The following is a 23,493-nucleotide window of genomic DNA, read 5'->3' on the forward strand; positions in this document are numbered from 1 at the left end:
ACCCAGATATACAGGTGGCCACATAGGTGTTGTGGGACAACAGGTAGAACATTAGTCAAGTGTCTTGTTGCTCCTCGCAACGCTTCTCATGCTGTTCCTTATGTATTTCTTAAGGTCAGTTAGGTCCTTTATATCGACAATATTTTTTCAGTTCAAATATATGTTTATTAACTAGCAATGTTTTAGACGCAGCAAACTTTTTTTTAACTTTCAATCGGGCCCAACAAAATCCGAATCAAAGTCCTAATAAAATACTGGTTATGAAGAGTAACCAAGACTCTAGTAACAAGATTTTCTGAAGCTTGGAAAAAAAACTACCAGAAATATCTCATTTCATTTTACTCAAAACTTTTCAAAAATTCATATGCGTTAATTTTCCAAAAAAACTGATAAAGTACTATTTGGGTAAAATTAACTACTAGAATATATAATTTCCTTCGCTTAAAATGTGAAAAAGTCTAAATTCATGTTCAAAAAAATATCAAAAAGTGCCCTGCTGTGAGCAACTTTAGTTTTTCGATTCAAAAGGACAAATAATTTTTAATCTAGGCCAGAAATTTCGAATAACTATCTATTTTTTATTTCATTTGTCTTTAAGGTTATATAAATATAATTTTCTAAACGTTTTGAGAAAATTTAAAAAGACTTTCGAAAATTTCAGAAATTTTTGATCAAAATTTTTACACAAAGTTTATTTTCATCCAAATAGTTAATTTTTTAACCAAACAGATGAACTCTCAACGAAAAATGTGATACATAATTGATATTTCAAATAAACCAGATTTTCATTTTAAGCCGAAAACAGTTGAATTCATAAAAAAGACCAATTTTAAACAAAATAGTCGAATTCTCAACAAAAAAATATGCATTTTCAACGAGTTGCATTTTTAATAAGAAGGATAACATTTTTACCCAAAAGACGAATTTTATACAAAAAAGTTAAACTTTCTAACCCAAAAATATGAATTGTCAATGAAAAAAATAATTTTTTACGAAATACATGAATTTTCTACCAGAAAGATTAAGTTTATACCAAAAAGTACAAATTTTCATCAAAATACATGAATTTTCAACTGAAGAAGATAAATTCTCAACCAAAAATCAAATAGTTACATATTCGTTTAGTTGAATTTTTAACCCAAAAAGATAAAATCTCAACGAATAATGTAATAATTAGTTTATATTTCAATTTAAAAAAAATTAATTTTCAACTAGGCAATTTCAATTTTAACGATAGGAAAATGAAATTTCTACCAGAGAGATGAATTTTCGACTAAAATTATGAATCTTCACAAAAAAAAAAGATTTTTTAACAAATCAGTTCATCTCTTAACTAATTAGTTCAATTTTAAACAAACAAATAATGGATTTTTTTATTCTCTTGAAATATTTCAATACCACTAAGAATCTTCTAAATTTGTTGTTTAAAATCATCAAAAATCTACATGGTGCTTTAGGTTTTTTGAAATATTTTAAAGTTTAAAATTATCATTAAATCAGTTTAAAACCTCTAAATATCCTTTAAATTTTTTCGAAATTTTTCTAACATTTTTTAATCTCATAAAATTGAAAATTTTTGCTTTAAAATTTTCTTCATCGCTTTTCAACATTTTAGGGAATAATTTGAAATACTTAGAAATCTTCTCAAGATTTAAAATATTTCTGAATCTCTACAAAACTTCTAAATACCTTTTGAAATAATTCAGTTTTCATATATTTATTTTAAATCTTGCCAAATAAAAAAATTGTTTTAAGATCCTTCATATGTTATTTCGGCGTATTTTCAAATCTTCTAAACTTAAAATTAATCTTTTAAAATAAAACCCTAAATCATAAAAAAATTTCGCAGAAATCTTTTTGTCGGTAACGCCAATTTTGTGTTACCTGTGTGCTGACAATTTTTTGTTTATTTGTATCATCATTTTATTTTTTTTATCTCGTTTAAATTGTAAAAAAGTATGCAAATTATAGTGGGATAGTAACATTTTAAAAACAGTATTGTTTCCTAATATTAACAGAATCAGAATTAAAATGTTTTCTTTTATCAATAATGTTTAGAAACGTTCAGAAATAAATTTGGTCATGAAATAAAATTACTTATTTGGATATTTTGATTTAGAAAATTGATCGTGCAGAAACATTGTAAGAAAAGGAATTTATTCATAGTCAGCTATTAGAGTTTATTCTTTTACCGTGCTCTGTTAATTATTTTTTTTCATTTGATTTTTTTATTTTTAATCTAGAAATTTCCTTAATTTTTACAAATGTTACATTTTAAAATTTGATAAATTTGTATGATAAAAATATTTTTTTAAATACATCTATTAGAAAGACTATTTACGTGATTAAATTTAGTTACCGACTTAATTTAAGAACAAATTGAAAACAAACAAAATATAAAACGCTTTCATTTACTGTCGAGCGTCTAAATATGAAATTAATTAAAAAATATATCCTACAAAATTTTGTAAGAAGAGGCAGATACAATATCAAACTAATTAGTGATTTTTGAATATTTAGAAATTGTATTTTTATAATTAATTAAATATTTATTAATAGTATCTGTATATATAGAGGTAATACCTTCTCGAGAACGCAGCCTCGCAATGCGAGCATCGATATCTCCTGTCGCCTGTGTGTAATTTCACGTGTCGATCTCTGCTTCTTTTATGTTTAAATAATCTTGCACACCAACTGCACCTGTATGGCATCTGGTCACCATGGCTCTGTAAAATAAAAATTTCCAATCTTATTAAAATTGGTTATAAATAAAAAATTAAAATTGAACTTTCTCTAAATTAATATTTAAGTATTATTTCTAAAGTTATGCGGAATAAAACTAAAAAAGATTTTATTTATTGTTAATAGCACTGACAAGTTTCTTTGTTGCAATACGGACAAATTAAAAAAAAATCTCACAATTGGTGCAGGTTATATGAAACTTTTCAAATTTATTAAATTATTGTGCATGAAAATAAAAATGTTTTAATTTTGTTTTGGTAAAGTTTATGGAAACGAATAACCTTAGGCGAAAAAAAGAAAGAAAACATTTTTCCGTGAAAATAAATTATTTCAATATTCTAATACTTCCATAAACTTTACCACAAAAAAAAAAGAAAATACCATACATTTTCTCATACAAAGAAACTTAAAAAAAAAATTTTACTCGACTTTGCTAATAGTGAGCAATTATTGTTTTAATTTGTTTATAATGCCACAAAGAAAATTTTCAGTAAAATTAATTTTTAACTAATGAATATAATCATTTTAGGTTTTTTCGGACAACCCTATATTCTATATGCTTGAGTAAAGTTAGTCGTTATTTTTATATATATAAATGCCTTAATTCAAAATGGATTACTTGGATTATTATATAACCTTAAGTTCAATTTTTCACCCAGATTTATCATGTCGAAATTTAAGATCCATTAAATAAGGAGCGACGGATGTGAACGATTCGGTAATTATTTTTGAAATTGCGAGCACTCCGTTGTCTTGAATTGCGCCATTTTTAATGGCAAAGGTGATTACCAGCGTGGATAAATCTTATTCAAAAAGAAACGGACTTGAAAGTTGTGATGCCACTGGATATTAGTGATGGTTTCTGAATTGTTGCTTTTTATAAAAGTCCAAGAAATATTTTATGAAAACTTAATATTTTAAATGTCAAAATACGTTTACAAAAAAGCTTAAGAAATTATTCAGAAAAAGACTATTACTTGGTAAAGTTTTTTTGATGAAGTTTCACGGAAGCTTAAAGAATTCTATTGATAAAATTAATTATTTATTGGTATTTTTATTAGAAAAAATTCAAAACTTATGAATAATTTGAAACTGTAAAATGGAATTTACTGAATAATAAAAAAGCTGACCATAAAGCTCAGATTATTCTTTTCTGTTAGATGTGAAAAAGGTATTTTGCATTTACTGTTAAGTGGATTTTTTACAATAGTTCAGTAAAAGTTTTTTAACTACAGAATGGTATTTTTTGTGAATTATGAAATATTGGAAAAACCTTTGAGTCGAGTTGCTAGCAAAAAAACTTTTTATGTGGATTTTAATGCTTTTACTAAGGTTTGTGGTTACAGCGAATGACAAAGGTCGAATGGTGTTCGTTTTGCGTCATGAATAGATAAACAGAAACACATTTTAAAACATTCTAGTTTTCTATGATGCATTTCGTTTTTTTCATGTCTCTTATACATTAAAAGTGAACTTGACATTTATGGAAAAGGGTATAAATTTGCCACAGGAAAAACAGAAGTGAATTTTTGTTGTTCGTAATTTGCAAGTAGATAAAGTTGAATTTTTCCACATCGAAGCAAAACAAGATTCTATAGAATGTACATTATAACCATTTCCCATGTAGTGCAATTTTTGTTGCTGTAAAGATTTTTTTTCTGTTTTTTAAGTGTTTAAAAAAAAATTGATTTTTAAATAGAGATAAGTAAAATAAAAAAATTTCAGCTAAACAATACAGATTTAGGAACTGGCCCGAAAAAATTTCGAAAAATTGAAAAAGCGGACAAATTAGAAAAAAAATTGGAAAAATTAAAAATGATCAAAACGGAGACTGTTTTGCTAAAACTAATTTTTTTCTAAATATGTAAGAAACGACAACAATTTTAGTGAATAGTTGTTTTTGAAGCTTTTTACAAGAAGGCCCTGAGGCATTTTTTAATATTATAAAACATTTTTGAAACATTTTCAAACGTGTAATTTTTATTGTAAAATAGCTTTCTTTCTTTTTGACTCCTAAGGTAAGTTTTAAAATTTAGAAAGTTCTTGGAATTTTAATTCGTGACCCAAAATAAAATATTCAATTTAAATTCTTTTTTCTTAATTAGAAATTGAGGACCGAATTCTGGAGTTAAAAAAAGTCACTGACATTAGTACCTATCTGGTAAAATCGAAATAGATAGAAGACCCTACACATACTTTAAGTTGAACTAAAAACATTAATTTCGAATATTAATACAGAATATTTAAAAGGAAGATTTAAAAAACAAACAAAAAATCAATTTGCCTAATGTATTCTCCACCTGAGATTCCCAATCCAATTATTTCTAACACGTATAGGAGTCAAAAGGAAAACAACTATTCTATGAACAAATTAAAATTTGTGTACATATTCAAAAAATGGTTCAAAATATCAAGAAATGCCCCACAAACTTCAATATTTTCCAAAACCTCCAAATTCTTTGTGGATTTGGAAAACTTGAGAAACCTTTCATAACAATGAAGAAAAAAAGTTGAATCTCGCCAAAAACATCAACGATGCAAAAAATCCCGCCAAGTAAAAAGTTATCGCAAGAATCAATAGAGTTTGTGAAATAAAAATTTTCCAAGTAATTCTAAATAATATTTAAATTTTAAACTGTATTAAATTGATCAAATTAAAAAAAATTTGGGGATAAATTTAAGGGGGGGAAATGAAAGCTTCACGAAATTATCATTATTTAGAAAATAAGAGGAATCCTCTCCATGTTTTCATTTTTTTCTCTTTTATTATACTGCCCAAATTGCAATCAATTATAAAATTTAGACAGAATTTAGAATTATTCGGAAAATTTTGAAACCAAAAACTGTGCTGATTGTATACTTGTTTTTCAATAAAAATGTGGAATTAATAAAATATTCGTTTCTAAGTGATACGAATATTTAATATTCAGCCAAATATAATGCGTATGATTAGTATTGATATTGACATTATAAATGGAAATAAAACTGTGAACAGTTTTTCTATTTTCCGCAGTTTTCTTAAATACACTCAGAAAAATTTTTCTTTAAATCAAACAGACATTTTGTGAACCTATATCAAAGAAAGAATTTGTTTGATTAAAATAAAATTTGCTTGAGTTAAACAATGTTGTATTTGAGTAAAATAAATATTATTTGATCACAAAAATATTTGTGTAATTCAATCAAATATTTGTTTGACCCTGTATCAAAGAAAGAATTTTTTTTGATTTAAACAAAAAATGTTCTGTGTATTCATTTACAGAAGTTATGTTGAAAATGTTGTACAAATCGGTTTATTAGTGTTAGCTTCCCGTCGTCTGAATTACTGAAAAATCGAACTTTTTTAAATGAAAGTGAAAAATTCTGAAACGTAATTGATGAATTAAATTTTCGAAAGACATAGCCCTAGAAGAATTGTATAATTGAAGTCATTTCTCAAAAAAAGACCTAATCACTAAAAGATCAATTTCGAGAAAAATAAAAAAAGAGTGTAAACATACATGAGAATTAATAATTATATGGATGCCTTAAAATCCAGCTAATAAACTGTTTTATATCGTTTCCAGTGACTTTAAAAATTGTATTTCGATCAAAATGAACGAAAGCATTACTTACAGAGAGGGATCTGACTACTTTTTCCTTTGTTGTCTTCAACATTTTTATTTTAGAACTGTTTACGAAAATTTTAATAATAGATACAAATTTCATGCTGGTTTACCCTTTTTTATTATTGACATTTATTACTTCTTTATGATACTTAGACTGGTTATTGACAATGAGATAACAGTTCATATGATTCAGCTTGTATTTTTGTTTCCTGAAGGGTTTTCTGCTTTACCCCGTGTAGAAATAGCCCGGTTTGACCCGACAAGAAGAAGGTTTCTGGCCAGAATCTGACCGGGTCAAACCGGGACCCAGTCGGGCCAAAAATGCTGCATAATAGAAGTATCATAACCTTAAAAACATCTAAAGAAATACCCATAAACGACTGCCGTAAGAGGGTTGTTTGTGAATATCTGACAGGTAAAAGACCAATTTTCTGTGCTTTAGTTGTTCTTTTATCAATTATGAAAGAAAAATTAAACTAATTTTAATTGTATGGTTTCCCACTTTTGGTTCTGCGGTTCCCAGACTTGCCGTGACTGCAAAATCGTTGACCAACTTCTTTTTTATTTTCAAACATATAGTTTCCTAGTGAAATTATGCTTATTTTTTTGTTGTGATACGATTTTTGCTTATTTTTAATGTATCTATGTATTATCTTGAATAACCAAAAACGTAAGAAGAAGAGAAATAACTTTTTCCGAACGAGGTTTTGAATTACGTTATCATGCTTGCACGTAATAACGATTCGGCGATTTCCGGAGTCTTTAATGCTAAAAACGCAGTAAAACGTCAGTTGACGCCAGATTATCCGTTAAGAAATTTGTTAAATTTCACAAAATTGTATCCAACTTTCTGGAGCAAGCGGATTATTTATAAAGGTGAGTGAAATATTTTTTTAATAAGTAAGCATTATTAATATTCTTCAACGTTAATGTTAAATCAATTTTCTAAACCGGTTTCATAGGTTAGGATATCACGTGAAACCCCTGAAATTTATTTTATCTCTTGTATAAAAACGTATGCAAACTAAATTACGCTTAAGGTAAATTTGCTATGCAATTTAACTTGCTGACAAAGATTCTTATCTCTGCCAGTTGGTAGAATATGTTCGCTGTGGTAAAAGGGCTCCAGTAATATGTGATTGAGGACTCCAGTCAAAAACCGATCAGATTCCGACCGGGTTACCCTATTTGTATCCGGGATCTGATCGGGTAACCCGGCCGGGATCCGACTTGTTACACCCGGCGCGGATCCAACCAGCGCAGCGTGACGAAACCAACCAGAATCCGAACGGGCAGCCTGACCAGATTCCGGATACAAGCAGGGAAACCCTGCCGAAATCCGGCCCGAACCCGGGCATAATTTCTACACGGGACTTAATTTTTATTTTATTAAATTATCGTCTTTTCAGGTGGATGAAATTATTATCATTTTTTTACTTTGACTTGTTTTATTATTGTATTTTAGATTGTAACCTCTCCTGATGTAAGTGGAGATTTAAAAATTAGTTAGACCCCTATTCGATAATGATCATACTACATGATGAATTTAGGGATTATTTATAGATTATTAATATATTTTTTATTACAGAATTCAGTAGCTGACACGTATTTGGATTTTTTTGCGTTTTCAGTACTATTTCGATCAACAAATATTTTGACAACCCGTGCAGAAATTGCCAAATGTTTGCCTTAATTTCGATTTGGGCCAGATCGGGCACACAATTTTGTGGTTGTTAAATTTGGCCCCTTCTAAACCCCGGCTTAATAGCCAAGCTTGACAATAGATGGCGCCCCATTAATTTCGGGGACTAAAGTGGGATGATTCCAAATCGCCCAAGTTTCATTGTAAAGTTTCAAATGTCAAAAATATTTCAATTAATAATTGAAAAAGTGACAAAATAAGTAGAAAAAATACCAAAAACGAGCGCAAGACGAGTACGTAAGTATCGTATACTTCAAAATGAGGTTATTTATTTATATGAAAAGAAGTAGAAGTTATATTTCTTGTGTTGTATGTGAAAACGAATTAGATCAACAATGACGTCATCAAAATATTTATTTTCGCGTATTTTCAGGTGATTTGATATAATCGGAATGTGAATACAACCTTTTTATTTATAGTCGCTTTTATAAAAATAACTTGAAGAGCCAGTGCAATATTGTAATCCACTGATTTCAAAATAACTTTCTACATTTAAGTTCAATATAGAAATTGAAAGCAAATCCAATTTATAAATTAAAACCAAAAATGTATTGCAAAACACTTAAATAGTTTATCTTACACAAGTGCTGGCTGTTATGTTGCGTCATTTGACTTCTTCCGTTTACTCGAAAAAAACTGTTTTACATACTCCAATGTTTTCATATCGTGATCTGTTTGATAATTTGATATTTATGTTCTCAAATTTCAGTTAAGGAGGTGATATATACGATTTTAATAATATTTTATTTAAGAATCCCTTTTAATTAAGAATAATAAAAATAAATTAATATGGGCCCGATCGGTGCCAGGCCGGGTCATCTCTGGGCGCAGCGCTTGGGCCCCGATCGGGGATCGCATTTCATTTCGAGTCTGGCCCCATCTAGATAGCCCGATTTGCGCCAAATTCTGCAGGATCTGTTCCCGTTCAGATCCATAATGGAATTTCTGCACATGAAACGGCTTCAATTATTATGAAATCAAAAATTCCTGATAAATGGCAGTGCAGCTTCATCTATCAATTTATCCTGAAATTTTTAGACGAATCAGTTGAACATTTTAGACTACATGTCGACTGAACTTCTAAAAATTATAGAGTTTTTTGAATCTGCTGGGACCAGTTTGTAACAAAATTGACAAAGTGTATGCGTAGAAGTCATTTTTCTCGAATTTTCACTGATTCCAAAAGGTTTGAAGAAAATTGGCAAAGAATTGGAATAAGATCCCCAACACATGTACAATAACCAGCGTTCTTACGAGAAAATATATATGCGTTTTTTTTTACTGAATGGCGATATCTTCATTATCTTAATAGTTTGAGCCTTCTTTGGAGAATTCCGGTTGAATCGCTGCTACTAATATAATAAAAGTGGTTCAATTTGAGGAATCGGTACCATGTTTGGTAATGTAAATGTAAAATGTGAAACCACTGGAGGTCTGAAGCTTGTAACTTTTAAAGATGTACGTGTCGCTTTCCACTGTCACCCATCCAGATTACAGTTGCTGATATGATATGTGCCCATATGGTCGGAGCCTTTGTTGCCGACGACCGGGTGGACGTAAAACAGAAGTGGAGTTTAAAGTCAAGAGGACAAAGTTACACCGAAGCACGTAGATCGGTATGAAAGGTAGAAAAGGTAGGAGTGACTTCACCAGCGGCTTCTTTGATGGGAGCCAGTCAAGGAAATTTTTGCACTGAGTGGAGATTATATAGACCAGGCAGTACTCCAGATGTACTTATTTAGACAATTCACCGCCAAACTAAGTGCAAAAAATCACCTGCAATAAATATGAGAAGCTCAAAAAGGAAAATCATGCGAAGCTGTAATTTGAGACAATCATAAATGCACTTTGGCTTTCAGAATTACCTTTTGTCTTTTGAAAAACAAGGAAAATAGGTTGGCCAGGTCTATCCGGTATTAAGAGGATAGCAACAAATTATATAAACGATTTTAAAAGATTTTAAAGACTTTCTAAATAATATAATTTTAAAAAATTGTTTTTTTTTTCTAAAAGAACATTTTTTTCAGATTTAAAGTGATTGTACTAACATTGGCAATTTCATCTAGTCTTCAATCTTATCACACTATATTTTAAAAGCTCTCGACGCCGCTGCTGTTTCAAGAATTTACCCTTGCCTCTTAATTCCAGCAACTTTCTTCACACCACTCTCCCCTTAATCCCTTCAATTCTTTTATAACAACCCTTTCCCCTTAAACCATGCAAAACTCCTTATACCCATTGTCTCTAACTCCTGCAACTCTCCTTACAGCTCATATATTTCTTTAAATATTGAATGTAAAGTATTGCCTTTTGCTCAGCTCCGAATTAACATTTTTCGGGGCCTGGGGCTAAGCCACGAAGGGGCCCTCTTAAGGGCAGAGAAAATCCAAATTTTGCTGTAAACTTTATTAATTTTCTGGGGTCAGGGGCCCCTCGGCCCCTGGGCCATTAGCCCCACCGTTACCCTTGGTAAATCCGGCGCTGCTTTTACCCTGATCATATATATTTAGGCCACACTTTATTATTTAACCCTGCAGAAGTCTAGTCAGTCTCCTATCCTTTAGCACTACAGCACTGACAGCTGCGGGCTTCTAAAACTTTAAACGCGTTTTTCACAAAACTACTTTTTCAAAGTCCGTGTTCACTGCCATTTCAAAACTACTTTACCGATTCAATTCAAACTTGGAACACATTTCCTACATATAAAATACCTCCCCCCAACGTTTAGATAAACATCTTTTTTACATTTAGGGTGTTCTCACCCCAAAATGGTGGAATTTTTCGTGGAAAATAGCAGATTACACTTTAGATGACCACCAAAAATTTTTAAATGCAAATAAACATAATCAGAGAGTCTCGGGCAATCTCTGTCACCGGCTTGTTTTTAAATATTTACAAATGAAAAAATTACAGAATATTTCCAAAAGTATACGTAATAATGTACAAAAAGTATAAATTACATTTGCTCAATCCATACTCTTCAAAAAATTTTCAAAAGAGTGTTTTTTTTACTTTGAAACCTTTATCCCCCCCCCCCTAAAGCTTGTAGCCCACCTTACATCGCCTGGCCCTTAAACTCTGCAACTCTCCTTAGAACCCTTGCACCTTAATCCATGTAATAACCCTAGCCTCTCAGCCCCTGCACCCTCCTTATATCACTTGCCGTTAATCGAGGCAACGCTTCTTGCATCCGCTTTCCATGTAACCTTACTTACAACCACCCTACATATGCTTCTTCCCCTCACACCCTGCGACCCTCCTTACAAAAGTTTCTCCTTAACCCCATGCAACCTTTCTTACATTCCTTGCCCCTTAACTCCGTGCACCCTCCTTGAAATACTTAGTTCTTCACTCCTGCAATTCTTCTTACAGCTCATGTTAATTTATTGAAAATGTTAAATTGTTTGATCATGTCTTATTTAGGCCATGCCTTTTTACGCTTTCATTAATCACGTCTTTTTAAACAGACCTAATACCCTAAAAATAAAGACGTATTTCATTGTAAATCAATCTAGCACCTCATCTAACCCTGTTCTCCTGTTTCCCTGAGCGTGTAAAATATCCGACGCTAGGCCGGAATATTCCACTGGGACCTGACAGAAACCTTCCATTATTGTTATTTTTAACAACAATTATCTCGTAGGCCGTAAGAGATAAGTAGAATTAGATGTAATTTTTGAGTTTTGAGTACCGCGTATACTACGTTCTAATATGATATCCATATAATAAATTGACATCAATTTTGACCTATCACTTATGTTTTATCCGATATGTATTGATAACAATTAATTAACGCTTGAAACCCTCCTTACACCGCTGGAACCTTAACCCTTGCAACCCTCCTTACATTCCCTGCCCCTAACTCCTGAAACGCTCCTTGCCGCTTAATTCATTCCAACCTTCCTACAGCTCGTAATTTTTAGTAGGTTTTTGTTTAAAAAATTAATTAAAATTATTTCTTTTCAATATATTAAAACAGTAATCCATGACGAGAATGTATGAGAAGAAGTTGAAGAAAATATGAACATGTATAATAAAAGAGATGATAAAAAATGCAAAATAATAAACTGTACATCAGGGGATCCCCCTTTCAAACAAAAATATTTTTATTTCTTGAACAGTTGGAATTATTGTTATATATTTGTATTCGCAGCCGATGAAAAATGTATGATCATTAATATACCTATGAGGGAGAGCGAAATTTGGATAATATGGTCATATTATAATACTGTTTATCATTTTTTCAAATGCGTTTTAATTTTGTATTCATACCTTCGAATTAGTTTGAAATTAATTATTTTATAGTCCTATTACGATGAGGGAGGGGAGAGAGTTCGATATCCAATCAGGTCCAATCAGTATCCAATCAGAGTATGCAATCAGGTTTATAACCCGCGATTTGAACAAAAATTAGAGATCATTTTGGTCGCCACAGAAGGTTTTTCGATAACAAATAATAGTATAAAATCATAATTTAGAAAAAAAATTATTTTTGATCGTTTTTTGAAATATGTACTAAAGAAACAACGTTTTTCTTGTATTTAATTAATGATATACTTATTAGAATTAATGCAGAATATTTTCCATTGAATTATTTTCATTCGAAGAGAAGCAACACGCCACTATATTTTTAAACGTGAAGAAATTTTTCAACTCAGAACTCAGGCCACTTCAAAATAGTCAAAAAATGCAAATTTAGCATAATTCAAAGTTGTAATTTTCTTTTAATTAAAAAAGTAAAGATAAGTATCTGTAAGCGAAAAGGGGAAAGGTATGTGCAAGATTTTTTTTTAAATTTGAAATAACTGTTTTATTAACCAAATAAAAAAAGATATATTTTTATTAGTAACAAAAAATTCTAACTTGATAAAAATGATATTTTATAAAATATGATTATACATTATAATTTTGCATAAAAAACAGTACTCATAAAGAATCGGAAATAAATTTGGACCTAACGGAAGCAAAAGTTAATTTCAAAAAATTTCAAAATTTGCGTAATAATATTAACGGTAGCGTTACAAAGGAAGGGAGGGTAAAAAAATCGCCTAAAAAAGTGTTACGTAACATTCACGATCTCAAATGGAAATTAAGCAACTTTCGTTTTCGGTATGTGAATGTTGCCTTGGTTCCCATTTTTTCCCAGATCTTTTAAGCTGAATTAGCATGTAGGGACAGGACACATTGTGGGAAATCAGAACCTCAAATTAAGTGGAATTATTTTGTTTTAATGTTGATTTTCACGCGACCCACTAAATATTCAGCTCGCGCATGAAGGTAGTCTTTTTCGAGGCTAGACTTACGCCAAGGCAAGGAAAGAGCACCTGGCAAACCGGACAGGTTGCCAAGTCGCGACAACCTGTTATGGGAGGCTAGGACGCTACAGATTTTGACCCAATGATGACCCAACAGGACACGGAAGCGCAGCTAATGTTTTCGTCATGCAAAACAGAAAAAAAATCAGCCGGGGCCACGCGCTAGTGCTACTCTAACGAGGCCTCGACCATCAAGAAATTCAAGTTTTCGAAATGCGATTCCCTCGAGGAGCGAGGAATTATGCATGTGGTCGTCATAATGAGGCATGAGGAATTTCACTTTAAAATTATTATTAACAAAGTCATTTCAAGAAAATACAAGGCTTTGAGTCATACTGCCTTATGTGCCATATTATCCCATGTACCACATTGCCCCATGTGTCATATTACAGATATTCTTGGAATGTTCACAGAAATTCTAAATTACTGTAGAAAATTCAAGAAAATCCTATTCCAACCCATTTTAAAACTTTCCAGAATATTCCGCAATATTTTGAAGAAAAAAACCAAACCCTTATAGAATTTTCAAAAAAATTTCTAACTAAATAATTTTTCAAAAAATTCTAAATTCTGAAAGAAAAATTCAAAATACTCCATTGCATTTCACAAGATGCCTGATTCATCAACAAAATTGAAGAATATTCTATTTTAGACATTTTAAGAACATTGCAGAACATTTAAAAAATAACCCGAAATATTCTTTAAAAGTACAGAACATTTTAGAACATAGAACATTGTTCAAATTTCAGAGAATTTTAGATTCAGATGAAAATTTCTGGATATTAGACATAATTTCAGCAAATTCCAGAATGCTGAAGAAATTTCACAAAACTTTCAGAATATGTCTGAATATTATTCTTTTTCAATTTGAAAACTTCTTATACAAATTAATTTTTTTCAAACATTGGAATACATTTTTATAACAAATATGCCAGATCTCGACGCGTCCAAATAACAAGGTTCTATCTCGGGAGTTTAAATAGAATGTTTCTATCTGGATTCTTGTGATTTTTTTATAAAAAGACCTACCTGTTCATGCTTTTTGAGGTAGCTTAACCTGGGGAACATTCGGTCACAAAATTGGCAAGGATATGGAGTGGCAGGATTACTTCCATCGGCTGTGAGACCAATATCAGTTTCCACTTCCGGTTCCGAGGGAAAACTGGCGGAGGTAGGAGTTGCGCAAGAAGATGGCGTTTCTTCCCCTTTTCGGGAAGTCGGTCTTCCGTCTTCGCTGTGCCAGGACGAACTTCCGGTTCCCAGTGCCTCTGAAATTTAAAAAAAATCACATTTTACTGAAATGTATTCTCATGTATTGTCAATATGGCAGATAGTGAATAGATTTTTAATTTATATATATTTATAGAAATTTTATAACAAAGCTTTAGAATAAATGTCCTACAATTTTATTATCGATAAACTTAAGTTTCGACGAATACTTGAAGTACGTAAAACTAAAGAAACACTTTTTGAAGGAAGTAAAAAAATTACAAAGCCATAGAGATTTATAGACTAATATAGGAAAATTTGATTTTTTTTCCCGACATTAAGTTAAAAATTTTCAAAAACAATAAAAATAATTTTTTAACTGAAAATTTGTATCTTCCATTAAAGATTCATATTTTTAGTTGCAAATTCGTCTCTTTGGTTGAAAATCCAATTATTTTTGGTTGAAAGTTATTTATTTATCATTAAAAAGTTTTTTATTACAGTTTTGTTTGAGAATTTTTTTTCAGTTGAAAATTTAATTAACTGGTTGAACATGCACTATTTTGTTGAAAAGTAGTATTTTTCGTGAAATTCAACTTTTTTTTTATTTAAAACAAAAAAATTTCTTTAATGCAATATCGACGATTACATTTTTCGTTAAGAATCCATATTTCATGGTTAAAAATTTTATTTTAGTTGACAATTCATCTCAAAGGTTAAAAATGTAACTATTTTCTTGAAAATTTATTTTTTTGCTGTTGAAAATTCGTCTTTTATTGATTAAATTCAACTAATTTTAATTTCAAATTAAAATATTTTTTTTTGTTGAAATATTAACTGTTACATTTTTAGCTGAGAATTCATTATTTTTGGTTGAAAATTCAACAACTTGGCTGAAAGTTAAACTCTTTTCTTACAAATTCATTTCAATGTTGTTAAATATTCGTCATTTTAGTTGAAAATGTATCCTTTGTAATTATTCTATTTTTTTAAATTGATTTTTTCGTTAAAGATTAAACTATTTTGTTGAAAGTTCGTTCCTTGCATGGTTAAACTGATTTTTTAAAACTAAATATAATTTAAAAAAAAAAATAAAAAATGGTATTCGTAGGTCATGAAGGTCATGTAAGACTGTTCAGTAGGTTAATCGATGGGACTCGAAAATGCGAAAAAATAAAACATATACAATCCTTTTGTATTCCCAACATTAAAAAAGTTTTTCTTGACAAACAATATATTTAAATCAGATCATAAGAGGATATGTGTAGTATTTCCAAAGGTCGTCTCGTCTTGAAAACGCGAACAAATAAATTAAATATAGTATCGCTGCTTTAAATATAAAAAAAGTTTTTCTGACATAAAAATGGTCAAATTTGTAGACAAAAAAAAAATCATTTCTAATTGTCCAATCTAGCTCAAAATCCAATCAGACCTGAAAATCAATTGAGGCTCTAATAAGTCTTGATTTCTTGACCATTGCTCTTTTACTTTTCGATGTATGGTCAACAGCAAAAAAGTTATGGACTCACACGGACATCCTTTTAAAATTGAATTTTCGAGTTCCTGGGCTGAAATTATATAGAAATATGCTAAAAAAGTAAATTTGAAAATGTAGGTCATTACAAACTTCCCTCTATGAGGAAGTAAAATGAGACCAGGTTAAGAATAATTCTCAAACCTCCTCATTTATCTCACTTCCTGCTTGAAAAAATATTTCCAACAATTGGAGTAAAGAGGCAGAGTGATCAGTGGCGCCTATCTAACAATTCGCAGGACGTTAGAATATGATGAAAATTAACTTTGGACAGACAGTGAAGAGGTTGTGGGTGGAGGATGCGAGCCATTTAGGATCTCGCTGTAAGTATGCAAGTAAAGACACGTTGGGCTTGGGTGGCGTGTGGACGTGAATGGGCTTTGCGGACAAGATTCCGCAAAATCTCTTAAATTGACTCGTGGGTGTCTTACCGCTCTTAACAAATGAGGAAACAGCCAACTAGCAGAGTCATTTCCACCGCACGACGTGACTAGTCTATTTCATTCGCCCTCGTCCACGTGTTTCTCACATCCGGTATTTCCCAGAACGCAACTTCACTGCACTCGAGATCATTAGATTTAAAAATTCCTTGCTAAAGAAACAGTCGCTCCTAACAAGATCTTCCTGTCTTGATTAATTCATTATAACCTTATCAAAATTCCCATTCCTGAGTACTGTCCCCATGACAGAGGCCAAAAAGGCCAAGGTAGCTTAGGGACAGTACGGCGAATGAAGGGCCGTACTTAAATCATAACAAACAGTAACAAAATATTTCTACCCCCGCCCCCATATTACTGAACGTAATTTTTAGTTTCCAGAATTTTTTTGCTAGTTATTTTTAGTAAAAATAGACAGGGTATCCGATAACTTCATTTTCATCATCCTTGAATATTAATGTTCAATGAAGATGAATATTCAAATATCGGCATTTTAATCTTGTAATACTTTTAACATAGAATATTTTATAACCGGAATAAAAGAGTAGTTCAGATACAAAATTTAAATTGATTAATTTATTTTAAACAAAACAATTTCTTTTCTACTATAAAGGATGGTTTTTTAACAATATGCTTGAATTTTCAACAAAATAATTATATTTTTATCATAAAAATAATAATAAATTTTTATTGAGTTCGTAAAAAAGGATATGCATATGGAGATCAGACGTTTATATTTATATTTTAATAAAAAAAGATGAAATTGAAAAAAAAAGAATTTTAAAACGAAAAATAAAGAATTTTAAAAAGTAAAGGTTTTTCGCTTAAGCCTTAAAAGAGAAATAAAAGTTTATCTAAATTGTTGAACCTTCAATATGATTTTTCAGTATAAAAATCATTTTCCACGAAACGAAATAGTTGAATACTCAAGTAAAGAAGAAGAATTTTTACCGAAAAAGTTGCATTTTTAATAAGAAAATAATTGAATTTCTACTAAAAGAAATAAATTTTTAAATCAAAAAGATGAATTAAAAAAAAACACTTGAATTTTCAGTTAAAAAGGATTTCAGTGGATTTTGCAAACTCAAAATATAAATTGTTTCACAAAAAATAAATTTATACAAACGAAATTGAATTTTCAATCCAAAAATACAAATTTTTTACCTAAAAGGGTGACTTTTTAACAAAATTGTTGGATTCTCTACCAAATAGTTTCATTTTTATTAAAGAAAATTAAATTTCTTCTAAAACAGATTAATTGAAAAAAATAGTTACATTTTTAATCAAAGAAGATTCCAATTCACTTTCCAACATAAAAATAAGAATTCTAAACAATGAGTAAATTCTCTCATGAATAATCGAATTTTTAACCAAATACCATGACATTTTAACAAGATTGTTAAATTTTCAACCAAACGGTTGCATTTTTGTCAAAGAAAAATACAATTTCTACTAAAGCAGGTGAATTTTTAAATCAAAGAGACAAATTTAAAAAAAAAAGTGCTTTCATCCAAAAAAGATTTCAGCAAGAAAATATGAATTTTAAACAAAAGGTTAATGTTCTACGAGAAGAGTTGAATTTTTAAACCAAAAGGACCAATATTAACAAAACACTTGAATTGGCAACCAAAAAGGTTGTCTTTTTAAGAAATATTTAAAAATTTCAACCAATTGTTAAAATTTATAACTAAGAAGATAATCTCCAGCAGAAACAAAGTGTCTCGACCCCCCCCCCCCATTGAGTTGTTACTTAATTTAAGTATGGTCCCTTAGCATTTTTCTTTTTATTACAGAAAAGCTTTCACTTGTATTACATATTTCATTTGCTTGTAAGAAATGCAATCGAAAAAAAATTGTAATAAAAATTAAGAAATGGCGCAAAGAGGATGGCTTTGTTCGGCCTAAAAAATAAACAGTAAACTCTTAACACAGTAATCTCCGGTATATCAAAATGTTGAACATCATTCTCATTATAAACATCAGATCAAAATGATCCACTTTTCAGTTCCAAAATTAATTTTTTTAGTTTATCTGTGAAGTAGTAGTTGCTATGCTTTTTATTGAAAATCGCATAGTTAGTCATAATCGAAATTATATTTCTAAGACAAAAAATGTTTAAGAAAATTTAAAATTTCAGAATGGGAGAAAAATTATAATTTTAATATATCGAACTATAAATCTTCTAAAAGATTTCCAACTTTCTAGGACCAACATAAAATTGTTAAGACAAAGTTGAATTTTGAACAGAATACATAATTTTTCACAAACAGTCTTTGATTCTAAATTTGTTTTCAAGCCTTATGACAAATTCAATCAGATCAAACTAGGAATTTTGTTAAAAAGAAAGCCAAAAAATGAGGAAATGTTGTAGCATTTTTGGCTGAAATGGAAATATATATGTACTTAGGGTTATAGAATGATACAAAATTACAAAATAATGATGATAAATGATCCGAATGCTCGGAAAGATTTTTCTTTATTACCGAATGGAGACAATAGTGAGAAGGTAAGATTTTTTCTGGATGGATGACAGTGTTTAAAAATAAGAAATCCCTTTGTTTTCTTTTGAAAATTAACATCATTTCTAGCAATTATTATATTACAAAATTGAAACCTTGAAATCTTTTTGAAATCTTCAAAATCTCGTTAAATTCCGTCGAAATGTTTTGATTCTTTGAAATATTTAAAAATCTGTTTAAATAATTTCAAATCGCTGAAAATATTTTGAAATACCTTGAAATATTGAGTATAAAATTAAAAAAAAGTTCCCTATTCACCAATGTGAATAGCAAATGCAAAATTGGTTTCTCTACTTCTGAAAATTCTACAAAGGAGAAAAACAAAAGTTGTGGAATAGAATATATTGGACATAATTTTTAAAAGTTGAGATCAATTTGAATGTTGTAGAAGATCTCAATGAAAATCATAAAATAAAAATGATGTGAAGTTAAGAAACCATATGGTTGAATCAGGAAAATATTGGTTGGTTCAACCATAGAATATGGTTATTATACGGAAAACAAAATATTTGGTTGGTCGAACAAAATGTTGTGTTTGTCTTAAACAAATCGTCTGACGAACGTAATTGGCTAATTGAACTAAAACATTTGATTTGTTTAATCAAATATTTTGTTAAATTAACTAAAATTTATTTGATTAACAAAATTTGTATTTTTATTCTAGAAAACAGCTATTTTGGTTCAAGAAATTGTTTTTCTGAGTGTGAATAAGTCAAAGTCAAATTGTCGAATAGGTTTTGGAACAAGTTTACCACTGACGCAAGGAAGACCAGTTTCTATCTTTTGTGACCTTACGAACTCGAAAAGTACAGTCATTTGTCTACCTCGTCTTTATTGTTCTTGTAACGAGTGCATGGTGAAACTCGTACCATTAAACCGAGGAATTTCCAGGAGGTGACAATCCCCTGAATGGGAGAACTTCTTTTTAAATTCTTCACACTCGCACGACATTCGACACCTAACATCTTAATCTTAATTTTTAATTTAATTTAATAGTGCATCGTTAAGAATTACAATGAACCAATCTTCAAAATCTTATGATTCCTGGTTATTTTTTCACAGTGAATGCCAGTTTATCATTTTGATATCGAAATTTGATCAAAATGATATGCAACGCTTCTTTACGGATTTTTGACTTTTTGTTTGATTAACAAAATGCACATTAGAATGATTTAAGATTCTAAAATTACCATAAGAAATGTTTGGAAAATTCTAACACATTTATGATACCAAGATAACTGAAATTTACGAAATTAGGTGGCTGAAAAATAAATTCAGTAACTGCTGTAGTAAATTTACTACATTTTTATTAAGATTCAGAACTGGTTTCTAAAAATTACAAATAGTTTTCAAAAAAATCCTCAATGGTGATACAAATATACGTTATCCCGATAAGAAAAATAAAATTGTTCTCAAACCTGAAATTTCAAATTTTCTAAAACATTCCATGTTGGTCCTAGAAAATTATCAATCTTCCCGAAGTGGGAATCGCATATAGTTAAAACTATAGAAACATATATATTAATTTATGAGTCGAAAATTCACATTTTTGGTTTAAAAATTCAGTATTTTGTTGAAAAAGATTAAAAAGATTAAAAATTTAAAAGCTTTGTTCAAAATTCATCCTCTTTGGAAGAAATTTCTTCTTTTTTGTTTGAAATTTGAGCTCCTTTGTTAAAAATTCAATTGTTTTGGTTTAATATATATCTATTTTCTTGAAAAATAATTTATATGGTCAAAAATTTATATCTGTTGATGCAAATTTGTCTTTTTTGGTAAAAAGTTAATCTTCTTGGTTGAAAATTAATCTTTTTGGTTGAAACTTAAAATATTTGTTTTAAAGTGGGAATCATTGTTAAAAATGTATTTATTTTTGGTTGATGATTTATCATTTGATTTGGCAATTATTCTGTTTGGTTGAATATTAAACTATTTTGTTAAAAATTCTGTTTTCGTTTAGTTGAAAAAAAAAAAATTTTCACTGAAAATTTAAATATTCTAGTTGAAGATTCATAATTCTAATGGAAAAGTCATCTCTTTGATTTAAAATTTAAATATTTTGTTAAAAATTCGCTTTTTATTTGTTGAAAAATAATTTCTTTTACTGAAGTTTGAATTATTCAAGTTGAAAATTGTTCACTTTAGTCGGTAATTTATGTCTTTAATCAAAAGTTCATTTTTGTCATTCAGGAATTTTTTTGTTAAATTGAATTACCTTTGTTGGGTTTCAATTCTAAATTTTGGAATTAATAAAAGAATCGGCACAAATTTAAAATGAAAAACATAAAAAGTTTATTTGACGAGTAGACTGTATTTATATTACTTGGAATAGAGGACTATTTACACTAAGAGTTTACATTTTATGCGGTTGTGCTACTCGATGCAACAAGCTGCATCTGTCAGCTATGAGAATTAAAGCGGTAAAAGTTTCTAAAATCATCTTAAGTCTAAGCCGGTCTTGTCGTAAACAAGTGTAAATAAGGAAGTTGTATCCCAAGTGCGAATTGCCGGAGCTGAATATACGGCCCAGTGTTGGTCCAATTTTGGCAGCCAAAGGTCGGCTAAAGTTATTGGGCTAATGTCGGCATTTTAATAGGCCCAGTGTTGAGCCAGTGCTGGCAGCCTATATTGGCTATTTATATTTGCCAATCCTCCACCGATGCTTGGACCCGTATCGGAACTTTATTGCGCCAAAGTTTCATTTTTAGTACGGGGAACCACGTTTCACGAGGATCAGCCAAAGTCTGGCTCAGTGACGGCACATTACTGGGCCAAGTGTCACTTTTACCACGGCGAATCAGGTTTTATTTAAATCGGCCCAATGTTGAGCCAGTGCTAGCAGCGTATATTAGCTAATTATATTTGCCAATCCTCCACCGATGCTTGACACAGAATCGGCCCTTTATTTCTCCAAGTCTCACTTTTAGCACCCAAAAAAAGCAAATCTTACACGAAAGATGAAAAAAATTTCTTATTGAAAAATTGTTAAAGTTTACGATGAAAGTTCTAAGTTCTGTCATTAAAATTTTTTAATGTTTATGAAAAATTAAAATTTTTGTCATTGCAAAAAGTTGTTTACTAATCTACAACGAAAAAAAAACGAAATATTACGCGAAGAAAAATTATAATCGGTTTAAATTAGTTATTAAAAATTATTGTATTGATATTCCTGTTAACATTTCGTGTATTTTACATTTACATAACGTCGCATAATAATAAATAATTAGAAAAAGAGAGCATAAAATTTCATTTTTTAACTTTTCTGAACTGCAGTTTATGAGGATGGCTTTTTCACAGAGTTTCAACTTGTCGGTTTAGTGCAGTGGTTAGACTCCCGACTGCTAGGCGATAGATTTAGGTATATAGATGTAGGTTCGATACCCCGTAGCGTTAGAAGTTTTATTTGTAATATAATGTTCAAAATGTGATATATGTATTCCATCTAAATTCAAAGTACTCGCAATCAATTAATATTTATTTTTTAAATAGCTTTTTTGTCATATCCCTAGACCTTAGACAATAGACTTATTGGCAATAAACGCCTTATGGGAACGTCCTTCTTTGAAATATAATATAAAGAGTAAAAGTTTTCCCGTTCGTATTACATTTTTAGAAATATAAGTATTGTTCAGGACTGAACAACCTTTTTATTTAAAATTAAAATCTTTTTGTGGAATAATCAAATATTACATTTTTTCGAGAATTCATATTTTTTTGTTAAAAATTCAAAGTACTAAGTTAAAATTTGCAGTCCTGTGTTAAAAATGCATTTTTTGTTGTTGAAAATACATGATTTCAACTGAAAATTTATCTCTTTGGTTCAAAATTGTTTCAATTCGTTTATTTTTGGTTAAAAATTAATTTTTAAATTAAAATTTTACTATTACATTTTTGGTTATTAAACTATTGTTTGAAATTATTCATATTATCCAGTAGGTAGTCGTATCATCTTGAATCGTTATATCAGGAAGTAAACATACCAAGATACGGTGTTGGAGAATTTTATAATTTAAAACTGATGAAATCATAACATTCAAAGAAAAAGCTATGACAATATTATACAATACACAAACAACAAACAAAAGTGTTTCATATAAAAAAAAAGATCTTTGGCAAGGAAGTAAGTACTCAATCAGAAATTCGAGCGTCGTTGGCGAATGCCAGGGTGAATCAGTGCGCTAAATTCGATGCAGGGAGACTTCGATCCACAATAAATATAAATGCAGCTGGGCGACCGCTTCGGTGACACCCAGGGGTGATTTGTTTATACCACGCGGTGAAGAGTCTCTCCTGCAAGGAGGTCGAAAAAAAGATAAAAAAATTATAAGAAACAGAAAGAATGAGATAAGAGAATGTCCATTAATTATGTAAAGATGATTTTTTTAAATTTAGACTTTGGCAGTCATACAATGAGGGGGGGGGGGGGG

At 29.9% G+C, this 23,493-nt stretch overlaps 1 protein-coding gene across 1 annotated transcript in view; it reads right to left on the bottom strand.

The window, feature by feature from the left end:
• The window catches only part of LOC117182039 (zinc finger protein 423 homolog), a 41,234-nt gene that overhangs the window by 11,215 nt on the left and 6,526 nt on the right, over nt 1-23,493 (bottom strand). Inside the window, exons 2-3 of the mRNA XM_033375058.1 lie at nt 14,397-14,635; nt 2,584-2,726 (exon numbers count right to left, since the gene is read on the bottom strand). Coding sequence (XP_033230949.1) covers nt 2,584-2,726; nt 14,397-14,635 — 382 coding nt within the window. The remainder of the gene's footprint in view (nt 1-2,583; nt 2,727-14,396; nt 14,636-23,493) is intronic.

Source organism: Belonocnema kinseyi, chromosome 10 (assembly GCF_010883055.1).
Source record: "Belonocnema kinseyi isolate 2016_QV_RU_SX_M_011 chromosome 10, B_treatae_v1, whole genome shotgun sequence".
Classification (NCBI taxonomy): Eukaryota; Metazoa; Arthropoda; class Insecta; order Hymenoptera; family Cynipidae; genus Belonocnema; species Belonocnema kinseyi.